The 13,130-nt window shown below is 39.8% G+C and overlaps 1 protein-coding gene across 1 annotated transcript in view; it reads left to right on the forward strand.

Annotated features, from left to right (window-relative positions):
* Positions 1 to 13,130, forward strand: part of PLA2G4A (phospholipase A2 group IVA) — a 217,736-nt gene that overhangs the window by 191,754 nt on the left and 12,852 nt on the right. Inside the window, exon 14 of the mRNA XM_052653583.1 lies at positions 333 to 517. Coding sequence (XP_052509543.1) covers positions 333 to 517 — 185 coding nt within the window. The remainder of the gene's footprint in view (positions 1 to 332; positions 518 to 13,130) is intronic.

Below are 13,130 nucleotides of genomic sequence, written 5' to 3' on the forward strand. Positions count from 1 at the left end.
GTGTGGGTTTGATCCCTGGTCCAGGAGTTAAGACCCCACATGTCTCATGGCCAAAAACCCAAAACGTAAAACAGAAACAATATTGTAACAAATTCAATACAGATTTTAAAAATGGTCCACATTAAAAAGAAAAAAATCTTAAAGAAATTCCTCACAGCACTCTTACTGATAGAACCTTTTACTCTGATGTTACAGATGAAGAGTCTCCAAGGCCTGAGGGTCTAACCGTATGGAATTCTTCTCACATATATATACATAACAAATAGTTTTAAATTCTAAATAATGTTAAGTGATCATTTAACCCATTCGGATCGTTTCTTTCCTTTTTAAAGATCCTGATGAATTTGAGCAGATATATGAACCTTTGGATGTCAAAAGTAAAAAGATTCATGTGGTGGACAGTGGCCTCACATTTAACCTTCCATACCCTTTGATCCTGAGACCTCAGAGGGGAGTTGATCTCATCATCTCCTTTGACTTTTCTGCAAGACCAAGTGACTCCAGTCCTCCATTCAAGGTAAGGAGAATTTATATAGCATTCCATCACCTGCCACATTCTTGTGCATGTCTTGTAGCTATCTTTGTCTTCTGGATCCTGATTTCTTATCCCTTTAGCCTATTTTCTACTTTATTATGAGTAATATTTCTAAAACACAGATGTGATTCAATCACTTTTCCACTTAACAAAGCCTTTAATTCATTTCCCAAGCCTCATTCAAGTTCACAGTCCTGAGCAGGACAAGAACAATGCAATATGTCTGAAGTTCAGGAAGCAAATTAGCCTGAAATTTGAGAGTTAGCAGGTAAAAGATAAGTAAAGCCAAGTAAAGCCATGCATGGGCTTCCCGTGTAGCTCAGTTGGTAAACAATCTGCCTGCAATGCAGGAGACCCCAGTTCCATCCCTGGGTTGGGAAGATCCCTTGGAGAAGGGATAGGCTGCTTACTCCAGTATTCTTGGGCTTCCCTGGTGGCTCAGCTGATAAAGAATCTGCCTGTAATGTGGGAGATCTGGGTTCGATCCCTGGGTTAGGAAGACCCCCTGGAGAAGGGAAAGGCTACCCACTCCAGTATTCTGGCCTGGAGATTTCCATAGACCGTTTAGTCCATGGGATCGTAAAGAGTCAGACATGACTGAACAACTTTTACTTGACTTTTCAAAGTCATGCATGGGGAATGTATACCATGAGGAGAGAAGAGGACTTGAAATAGTATCTTGATGATTCAACAGCAGTATCTGGGGAAAAGGACAAAAATGAAGGAAGTATGCAGTATTATAAAACTAACTGAAGATATTTAACAACAAAATGTCTTTGGTTAAGTGGATGAGAACAGTTTCAATAGGACCGAAAGAGCAGATGTCATACTGCAGTGATTTGAAGGTTCAGTGGAAGTTAAGAACATGGAGACAATCCTATAAACCATTCCAGGAAGAAGGAAATGGACTATATCTACAGGAGGATGTGGGGAATAGGAAAACTGCATGTATGTGGAGGGGTGGGTTGGAAATACTTGAGTGTGTTTAAATGTTTTGATGTCTAGGACTTGTGAATGAAGCAATGTTGTGGAAGATGGAGAGATGATGTGTACAACAGAATCACATCCCTGGGAGATTGTAGGGGTGGGGAGTGGAAGGGAGATACAAAAATACAGATGGAGAGGAGTCTAGATACATCCATATCGGGACAAGAGAGAAGGGGGATGTTGTGGTTGTAGATTGGAGGCACAGAGTTGTAGGTACAGAGATGGGAAGATGCGAAAGCGCTCATGCAATGCCTTCTAACTTTTAGAGGAATTCGGAGTCAGCACTATCTTTGAGTAGAGAGGAGGTCGAGCCAGGGGTACAAGGATAACAAGTCTGCCTGTCTGAAGACACAAGGAAAATTTCTAACTAGGGTCATGTGGAAAGATTGCTGGGCAGCATCTAAGTGAGACATGAATGTTGTTTGTCCCCTTGACTTCAAACTTCCTTTCAATATAGCTCAAATATTACCTTTCTTGACCTCCACAAGTATAGTTTTAGTATGAAAGGCTTAGTAAATTCTCCTAACACAGCAATTTGCATGTTGTCCTGTCTATATTTGTTTACTTCCACTCTCTGTGAACTCTCTGTGAACTCGTTGGAGACTAGAACATTAACTTGTGTTTGTGTATATTTCTGTTTTGTTTTAATCATTTGGTTCTAATTGCTATATAAGTGCTAGCCCAAATTATGGTATGTAGGATACGTTTTATGGGTGAATGAATGAAATATTATAATAGAGATGAAGTTACTATCTCCATTTCATAGATTAAGAAACAGGTACTCACAGAGATTAAGTGAAACATTTCACCATCTCCCAACCAGGAAGAGTTAGTGATGACCCAGGTCCTTGGACATGTTTTCATTTCTGTTGTACTCTTAAGATGTTCTCGAGACCCAATAATGATTATAATAACTCTTTAACATATATAAATCTCATATTTTAAAAGCGCTTTCATATTTCACCTTTTTTGAGGCAGTTAGTAGTATTCAGAGAAGGAAACAAGGATTGATGAGATAAGAAATCTCATCATGCCAAGAAATTAAATAAGATAATGGGTGAAAGGTCTTCCCATTAAGCCATTACGAATCTGCTTGCAATGCAGGAGACGTGGGTTCACTCCCTGGGTTGGGAAGATCCCCCTGGAGTAGGAAATGGCAACCCACTCCAGTATTCTTGCTTGGAAAATCCCATGGACACAGGACAGACTACAGTCCATGGTGGTCACAGAAGAGTCGGATATGACTGAGTGACTAAACAACAACAATGGGTGAAAAGAACATAGCCCGGGGACTTCCCCAGTGGCAAAGTGATTAAGACTTTGCGTTCTAATGCGTGGGGCATGGGTTCCATCCCCGGTTGGGGAACTAAGATCCTGCATGCCTCAGGCCAAAAACCAACATAAAACAGAAGCAATATTGTAACAAGTTCGACTAAGACTTTAAAAATAGTCTACCTAAAAAAAAAAAAAAGAACATAGCCCAGGATCTGGCTGGGGCAATACTAGGTAAGTAATGGTCAAGGTGGACTAGATTCCAAGGATCCAGGATGAGAATCTAACACTCTTTTCACTTCACTAGCTGCCTGGCTTTATATATACGATGTATATTCTTTTTGTGTGTGCTGTGTGCAGCAGTTAGTGGTAAAACATGGTTCTTGATGTCTAAAACATTTTGCTTTTGGCAGGAGGGGAGACTTCAAAACACCAGTCATTTGGAAAGAAATTGAGAGATTTTCTTGTTAAATAGTTATTTGGGTTTATATAACTATGTATATTATGTGAACGTATACAAGTATGTGTGTTGGGCTTCCTTAGTGGCTCAGTGGTAAGGAATCCACCTGCCAATGGTTCAGGAAGAATCTGTTTCAGTAAGATCCCCTGGAGAAGGAAATGGCAACCCACTCTAGTGTTCTTGCCTGAAAAATCCCATGGACAGACCTGGTGGGCTACAGTCCATGACATTGCAAAAGAGCTGCACCTGACTTAGCAACTAAACAACAACAACAACTGTGAGTGTTATAGGAGATCCATTCAAAAATAGATTGGTGTGTTCTGGAGTAGACAAGCAGGGAAATAAGTGAAATTGGATAAAAATGGCCCAGAAATGGCAATGAGCACATCTGAGGAGTGATCTGATTAAAATGATAGATATTACACTCCCATTAGGAGGGCTTTAAAGAAGAATTTATGGTTGGATGATAGCAAATGGAAAATCAGTGAAGGATTTCCAGCAGACAAATGACTTCATGAAATTGGAATTTTAGAATGATTAATCTGATAACGGAAAATTGGATGAATTGGGGGGTGGAGAGCAAAAGGTTAAAATTAAGAGGGATTTACTGTAATGTAAGTGTAGGACAGTGAAGTATGCACCAGGGAGGGTGACTGTGAAAACCAAGAGCAGGATTTGATGATGGATGAGCAGCAATGGGGAGGTGAGTTTCAACGCATGACTCCACTGTGATAATTTAGGAGCTCATTCTGGAGGTGGAAGAACCTGATTATTCATTTCACCAATGGAAGTGTAAAATGTCAAAGTCATCATTTTATACATGAATCAGAGCTCCACCACCTTAATGAACTGATATTAGAAGGTTTTAGAATATTATGTTGTACCTCTGAAAAGAACCATTGTACTTTGTTGTAGTTTTTAAACATACTTTGATTCACTATTTCTAATTAAAAAGAATACTCATAAAAATACATCAAGTGCTTCTGCTATTCATAGATAATAGCTGCTGATATTTTGTTTCTATTTTTTTCTCTCTTCACTGCATGTGTGCATACATATGTGCAAATGTATGTATCAACACCAGGGTTACATGTTTTTGCAATCTGCTTCTTTCTTCTAAAAGTTACATTGTAAGCATTTCCCCATGCCATTCAATATTTTTAGAACATAATTTTAAACACAGAATGATATCTCTGTATATGAAGAAGCAAGAATTTATTATCAGTGCTCTGTTTTCGACTTTTAGATTATTGCTAGCTTGTCAATTCTTTCTTCTAATTGTCATCTTTGCACATGAATCTTTAATCACACTTTTTATTATTCCCTTACTTGGATTCTTAGATATATATATGTTAAGATTTTTAATAAACATTTCCAGATCACTTTCCAAAAAAGCTGCACCAGTTTATATTACTGTATTAGATTGTACAGGCAAATCCTTGTTTTACACGGCTTTCCTGGCATGGAAAAATATTACAGATGTTTATGCTCATAGATGTGCTTTAGAATGATTTTGTCAATTCCTTACACCTTACCCTCTTCCTCCTATGTGAATATATCCTTTAACGATTGGTTTGGTGTAGCATGAAGCCTATCATTCTAGAATTAATGAGCTGTATTTTCAGAGACTTAATATAAAAGAAATTTCAATATATTATATATGATACATTTTCCTCCAAAAATGGACTTCAGAAAATACAGAGTGAGTGAAATGAACTTTTCAGTCTCACTTGGAATATTTAAAATGATTTTTTAAACTTATGAATATTGTTATATAGATTGTCATTATAATAATATGCATTTCAATATGGACTTAAAAGATTACTCAAATATAATTTTTAAGTTAATAAAAAATATTGTTCAGTTCAGTTCAGTTCAGTCACTCAGTCATGTCCGACTCTTTGTGACCCCATGAATCGCAGCACGCCAGGCCTCCCTGTCCATCACCAACCCCCAGAGCTCACTAGACTCATGTCCATCAAGTCAGTGATGCCATCCAGCTATCTCATCCTCTGTCGTCCCCTTCTCCTCCTGCCCCCAATCCCTCCCAGCATCAGAGTCTTTTCCAATGAGTCAACTCTTCGCATGAGGTGGCCAAAGTACTGGAGTTTCAGCTTCAGCGTCATCCCCTCCAACGAAATCCCGGGGCTGAAGAATGGACTGGTTGGATCTCCTTGTAGTCCAGGGGACTCTCAAGCGTCTTCTCCAACACCACAGTTCAAAAGCATCAATTCTTTGGCACTCAGCCTTCTTCACAGTCCAACTCTCACATCCATACATGACCACTGGAAAAACCATAGCATTGACTAGACGGACCTTAGTTGGCAAAGTAATGTCTCTGCTTTTGTATATGCTGTCTAGGTTGGTCATAACTTTTCTTCCAAGGAGTAAGCATCTTTTAATTTCATGGCTGCAATCACCGTCTGCAGTGATTTTGGAGCCCCCAAAAATGAAGTCTGACACTGTTTCCACTGTTTCCCCATGTACTTCCCATGAAGTGATGGGACCAGATGCCATGATCTTTGTTTTCTGAATGTTGAGCTTTAAGCCAGCTTTTTCACTCTCCACTTTCACTTTCATCAAGAAGCTTTTTAGTTCCTCTTCACTTTCTGCCATAAAGGTAGTGTCATCTGCATATCTGAGGTTATTGATATTTCTCCCGGCAATCTTGATTCCAGCTTGTGCTTCTTCCAGCCCAGTGTTTCTCGTGATGTACTCTGCATATAAGTATAAAAATATTGTACTATTAATACTAAAGTGGAATACTTATTATAGGTATGATATATACTAAGTTGCTTCAGTCATATCTGACTCTTTGTGACTCTATGAACTAGCCTTCCAGACTCCTCTGTTCATGGGAGTCTCCAGGCAAGAATATTGGAGTGGGTTGCCATGCCCTCCTCCAGGGATCTTCCCAACCCAAGGACTGAACTCGGGTATTCTGTGTCTTCTGCACTGCAGGCAGATTCTTTGCTCCTGAGCCATAAAAATTGAGTTGTACATAAAAGTTTTTGATAGCAGAGAAGTTCCAACGCAATACCTGAATATATGCAATATGAGTTTTTAAGGTGATTAAATAATGAATAATTTTCTATTTGGGTGGCTTGTCTGGTGGCTCGGTGGTAAAGAATCTGCCTGCCAATGAAGGAGATAGGAGTTCAGTCCCTGGGTCAGGAAGATCCCTTGAAGAAGGAAATGGCAACTTACTCCAGTGTTCTTTCCTGGAAAATCTGATGGACAAAGGAGCCTGGTGGGCTACAGTCCATGGGGCTGCAAAGAGTCAGACACAACTTAATGACTAAACAGCAATGGCAACAAGTGTCCTATTTCTTAGACTGAAATTGGATACCATTTGAAGTTAAGGAGTAGAGCATAAATTCTGAGCAAAAATTTAGAGCCAGTAACTATGTTTCTTAGGCATTTCATAAATATAGTTAAATCTCAGATTTTGTCAGGGAGATATAAAATGATGGATATCATGCCTTTTGATAAAGGCAACACATTTCATATTATATCTACTTTATAACCAGCCTAGAAAGTTCATGACGTCAATGTCGGTGATAATGAAGGATTTTGTTTTTTGTAGATTAGTAGCTACACACTCTAATAATAGTCCAAATATACAGAACCTCATAACTCTAAGTAGTGTTATTAATTGATTTAAGAAAAATAATTTTGGGTTTCAGTTTATCAAGTTCTTTTTGTTAATCATTTAATAACAGATATATGCCATGCAAATTTAGTTTTCCCGTAGGGTTTACCCAAGATAAATTTTAATAAGGTTTGTTCTTCATATTGGTCGTAAAATAATCCAGTACCTTCATAGTCAAGTCTTCAAAATAAATAGGTTGAATTTAAAGGAGGGGGGAAAAAGCTTTGGATGTTTTGAAGAATAAGCAAGGAATACAGGGAAGTTTAGAGTTTACCATTCTAGATTTTTTTCTTTAGCTTATAAAGTTTTATGTAGAGTAATGGATTTGGATTGTTATTCCATAAATTATGTTACTTTATGCTGCCGTATGTTGGGCATGAATCTAGCTGTATTTCAGTGCCCTTTTAAATGCTTAGTGGCTGGAAGTCAGAACAATGAGTTTATCCTCTCAAAAATAAAAGGAAAGAGAGAAAGAAGGAGAAAAGGAGAGAAGGAAGCAATGAGGGAAGGGGAAAAGGACAAGAGAATTAAAAGGAAATTTGAAAGTAGCTAGTCTTTACAAATTATAGAAGTAATGTATCTAAATTAACTTTATCAAGGTCAAAATCTCATTTACCGACAAAAAAGGGCTTCCTTTATTCCAAAAGAATCCATCTGCAATGCAGGAGACCTGGAATTTTCAAACCCTGGGTTGGGAAGATCCGCTGAAGAAGGGAACAGCAACCCATTCCAGTATTCTTGCAACCCATTGACAGAAGAGCCTTTCGGCCAACAGTCCATGAGTCAGACACAATTTAGCGATTAAACCACCACCACAAATAATGCAAAAAAGAATCTGTATTTTTCAATGCTAACCTGATTTATTTGTTGACATTATGGCATGCTCCTTGGTTTAGAACCTCAATGGCACCCCACTCCAGTACTCTCGCCTGGAGAATCCCATGGACGGAAGAGCCGGGTAGGCTGCAGTCCATGGGGTCGCTAAGAGTCAGACACGACTGAGCGACTTCACTTTCACTTTCACTTTCACGCACTGGAGAAGGAAATAGCAACCCACTCCAGTGTTCTTGCCTGGAGAATCCCAGGGATGGGGGAGCCTGGTGGGCTGCCATCTCTGGGGTCGCACAGAGTCAGACACAGCTGAAGTGATTTAGCAGCATACATTGTACTTAGATTGTTAAGTTGGGTCAAACCATCATGGCCAGACCAGTCCAGGTGTTAGCTCTGTGGGCATCAGTCCAACATGGCTGATGAAGGGAAGTGCATGTTATTGAGTGTAGCCTTTATAGGCTTACGGCTTAAGTTCATTTCTGGGGTTATAGAGTCGGACACGATTGAAGCAACTTAGCAGCAGCAGAGCAGCAAGTTGCCACAAACAACAGAAATGTATTCTTCTCTCACAGTTCTGGAGACCAGAAGTCGAGATCAAGGTGTCCTCAGGGCCACACTCCCTCCAAAAGCTCTATGGGAGAACTCTTCTTTGTCTTTTCCAGTTTCCAGTAGTTCCAGGCTTTCCTTGGTTTGTGGCTACATAACTCCAATCTCAGCCTCCGTCTTCCTATGGCCTTCTCCTCTGTGTGTGTGTGTTTTCATAAGAATATTCATCATTGGATTTTATGGCCCACCCAGCTAATCCACAATTATCTCATCTTCAGACCCTTAACTTAATTATACTTGCAAAAACCTCTTCTCCTAATGAGGTTGCATTCACAGGTCCTGGGGGGTTAGAGCATAGACTTATCTTTTGGAGGGCCACCATTCAACCCACTACACCTGTTTGGTCATGGAGGATTAGAGGCCTTGTCATGAGGAAATATACTCAACATTAATTTCTCCTTACATATTTTTGTGAATGTATAGTAACCTCTCAGTGAAGAAGAACTAAGAAGAAATGTAAAGTGCTCTGTACACTATCAGATATAGAAAATTATTTTTGTGCATATTGCATTGTAAAGCTCTTGGGACCTAACACTTTTTTTGGAAGTGAGAATGATCATAACCACAAAATAATGAATTCTAAATTGTTGTTTCTACCTATTGTATTTTACATTAGTTTCTTCAAAAATTTCCTAGAATTCTATAAATTTATTTACACAGTTATACTCCTCTATCCAATCTAAAAGTAGATTTTAAGTAATGAGGAAACACATGCCCTAGGTATATAGAGAAAAAAACTTCATTTCCTCTGGAGAAAAGCTAATATAATATAATAATTTAAAATATATATCTACATGTATAAATAAATAAAATGGCATATATATGCCATTCATACTATAGTTTGTACATATTTTTATATTATTCAGATTGTTTTTCCTATCTTTCAAAGTGTTTTCAGTTCAGTTCAGTTCAGTCGCTCAGTCGTGTCCGACTCTTTGCGACCCCATGAATCACAGCACGCCAGGCCTCCCTGTCCATCACCAACTCCCGGAGTTCACTCAGACTCACGTCCACCGAGTCAGTGATGCCATCCAGCCATCTCAAAGTGTTTTAGTACTCTTAAATGAGTATAAGCATCCTACAAACTATAACTTGGAAGGATACTTTCAAATTTTTATCTTCACAGAACGTCATTTTAGTTAATACTATGTAAGTGAAGTGAAGTGAAGTCGCTCAGTCGTGTCCGACTCTTTGCGACCCCATAGACTGAATCCTGCCAGGCTCCTCTGTCCATGGGATTTTCCAGGCAATAGTACTGGAGTGGATTGCCATTTCCTTCTCCAGGGACTCTTCCCAACCCAGGGCTCGAACGCGGATCTCCCGCATTGTAGACAGAGGCTTTACCGTCTGAGCCACCAGGGAAGTAATTTACCATGAATTAGTCTGTGAAAATCTGAGGTGTCAAGCAATAACCAAAATGGATGGTTAGAACTCAGTTCTGCTGTAATTTGTGGAATAGCAATTTTTTTTGCTCACTGCATTCTTTTAAAATGTTCTTTTCAAACTCGTCTGTCCCACTCATAGTTGTGTCATTGCTTCTCAGCCTTTACAAACGGGACATGGGAGGAGAGGAGACGGTTTTTCCATCCTGTAATCACTGCCTTTATAGTCATCAGGTTTTAATCCTTTCCACATCAGGCTCATATAAGGAAAGGGAAAGTTTCCATCACTTCCTGATTCCTGCATAAAATATCTATCTAAAAATAGCTTGGTCTTTTACCTCAGGCGATTCCCTTCTCCTCTTTCTCCGCGCACTCACACGTCTTGGTCACACCCTTGAGTCACGTTTGTAAACACTGGAGAGCCCTTCCTTTCCCTTGTTCCCATGCACTTCCACAGTGTGAACTTTTGGTTTTATTTTGATGTTGAATAATTGTTAATGAATAACTGTGAACAGTGCTAGACAAGAAATAACAGCCTGAATAATTCAGCTGAACAGGAAGATAAAGGATTTAGAGATAATTCTCAAGTTTCAAACACACAATTGTCCCTGTGTGCATATGGAATTTTAAGTGAAATATAATCACATTTAGCTTGACAGTCTATGGAACAAATGTTTTAATATAAATCTGTTTTCCCAGATTTTTATTCCTCAGTAAATGACATTGAGAGAGTCGATCAGCTTAATGTTCACACTCCAGAAGCATCAGGAACAGTGAATGCTCAATGAAAAGATTTTTTTTTTCTAAACTTAAGGTGCTATTTTAAAGTAACTATTTTCTTCACTAAGTTAACACAACTTTGTAAAGCAGTTTTCATCCAATTAAAAAAATAATTTATCGGGGAAAACTCACATATAAATAAAAACCTTTCTTAAATATAAATTACTGAGTTTTAAAAAATACATGATCTCGCTTAATCCATACAGCAATGCTCAGGAAGATAATAGTATCAAGTTTATTTTACAGCTCATTTATTTACATATAAGTTGGTGGAAAATAAGAAACAGCTGAAATGCAGATAAACTGGGACTGTGGGTGCTCATTCACTAAGTCATGTCTGACTCTGTGATCTGATGGACTACAGCCCTCCAGGCTCCTCTGTCCATGGGATTTTCCAGGAAAGAATACTGGAGTGGGTTGCCATTTCCTTCTCCAGGGGATCGTCCTGATCCAGGGATCGAACCCTTGTCTCCTGCAGCTCCCTCGTTGGCAAGCAGATTCTTTACCGCTGAGCCGCCTGGGAGGCCCCAGAATGGGATTGGGAGTCTGCTACTTCAAAGACAGTACACAGCCTGGTCCATGTGTGTTGCTTGTTACTTATGATCCCTATGGTGCCATTAGAGGAGCATCACTGCATTTTTTTTTTCTTTTTGTACACAAAACCATTTCTTCCATGTGGAGCTATTGTGCTAAGCAGTTTGTCTCAGATCACCCAGCTTGCAAGTCAAGATAGGCTGGGCCTCTCAGGCTGCACAGCCCAGGTATGAAGCCATCCCTCATGTTCCCTATCTCTTTCATACTGCACTATCATGTCTGTTCTTTATCTTCCCCCTTAATTTATCATCCCTAGGTATTCAAGCATAGCTCCTCTCTTATGCCTGGAACATAGGTGCTTCATCATAATGTTGAGTGAATTAATATGCACTGTGAGGAAATAGTCCAGGTATGTTGCAAAATCTCACGGCAACTAAATACTTTACTCATAGCATTTGCCACAGTTTTAAACCTAGAGGGTTGTTTGATTACTGTCTCTCTATGTACATCCTGTAAGAATAAGTTTTACTCACCATTATGTCCCCACCTCCTAGCATAGAGCTTAGACTGACGACTAATGATTATCATTGAAGGAATCAATGTGATGACAAAGTAGTTAAAAAAAAAAAAAACTTAAGATGGTAATGATCATTTCTCCAAAACTTCTGCTCTTTAGGAATTTCCCTAATAGTGTTGCTCTCTCTCTTCCTTCTTCTTCTTTTCTTTCTTCACTTTTCCCCCTTCCACATCTCTTCCTCTCTTTACTGACTTTTATTTGGCAAACGTGTATAAAAAGTGATGTGACAGGCATGCTACTAACTATTGCAACCATGCTAATTGATTTAATTGTAATAGCGGTCTTATGTGATATGGATTATCTTGACCATCTTTATTTTATATTTGAGGGTATTGAGTGTAGAGGCCTCAGGGAACATGCCCAAGGTCCCCGAGCGTGCACTTTAACTTGGGCAGTCTGGCCCCAGAGTCTGCGCTTTCCCACTACCACAGTCTGTTTCTTACTTGTCCCCTGTGCCTTTAAGCTGCATTTCAGTAGAAATAAGCTCTGTTCACTGCACCTCTCTGTACTGATTTATGTTCTCCAGTTTGAATTAATTATTTTTTGTGCTTACCCTCTGTGTTAGTCTTGCTTGACACGAAAATAAGCCTAAAACCTCAGTGAAGTGAAGTCGCTCGGTCGTGTCCGACTCTTTGCGACCCCATGGACTGTAGCCTACTGGGCTCCTCCGTCCATGGGATTTTCCAGGCAAGAGTACTGGAGTGGGGTGCCATTTCCTTCTCCAGGGGAACTTCCCTACCCAGGGATCAAACCCGGGTCTCCTGCATTGTAGGCAGACACTTTACCATCTGAGCCAAGGCAAGCCCAAAACCTCAGTTCAGTTCACTTCAGTCACTCAGTCGTGTCTGACTCTTTGCGACCCCATGAATCGCAGCACGCCAGGCCTCCCTGTCCATCACCAACTCCTGGAGTTCACTCTGATTCATGTCCATCGAGTCAGTGATGCCATCCAGCCATCTCATCCTATGTCGTCTCCTTCTCCTCCTGCCCTCAATCCCTCCCAGCATCAAAGTCTTTTCTAATGAGTCAACTCTTCGTATGAGGTGGCCAAAGTACTGGAGTTTCAGCTTTAGCATCATTCCTTCCAAAGAAATCCCAGGGCTGATCTCCTTCAGAATGGACTGGTTGGATCTCCTTGCAGTCCAAGGGACTCTCAACAGTCTTCTCCAACACCACAGTTCAAAAGCATCAATTCTTCGACACTCAGCCTTCTTCACAGTCCAACTCTCACATCCATACATGAACACAGGAAAAACCATAACCTTGACTAGATGGACCTTAGTCGGCAAAATGATGTCTCTGGTTTTGAATATGCCATCTAGGTTGGTCATCACTTTTCTTCCAAGGAGTAGGCATCTTTTAATTTCATGGCTGTAATCACCATCTGCAGTGATTTTGGAGCCCCCAAAATAAAGTCTGACCCTGTTTCCACTGTTTCCCCATGTACTTCCCATGAAGTGATGGGACCAGATGCCATAATCTTCATTTTCTGAATGTTGAGCTTTAGGCCAACT

The sequence above is a fragment of the Budorcas taxicolor genome, chromosome 16 (assembly GCF_023091745.1).
Source record: "Budorcas taxicolor isolate Tak-1 chromosome 16, Takin1.1, whole genome shotgun sequence".
NCBI classification, from domain to species: domain Eukaryota; kingdom Metazoa; phylum Chordata; class Mammalia; order Artiodactyla; family Bovidae; genus Budorcas; species Budorcas taxicolor.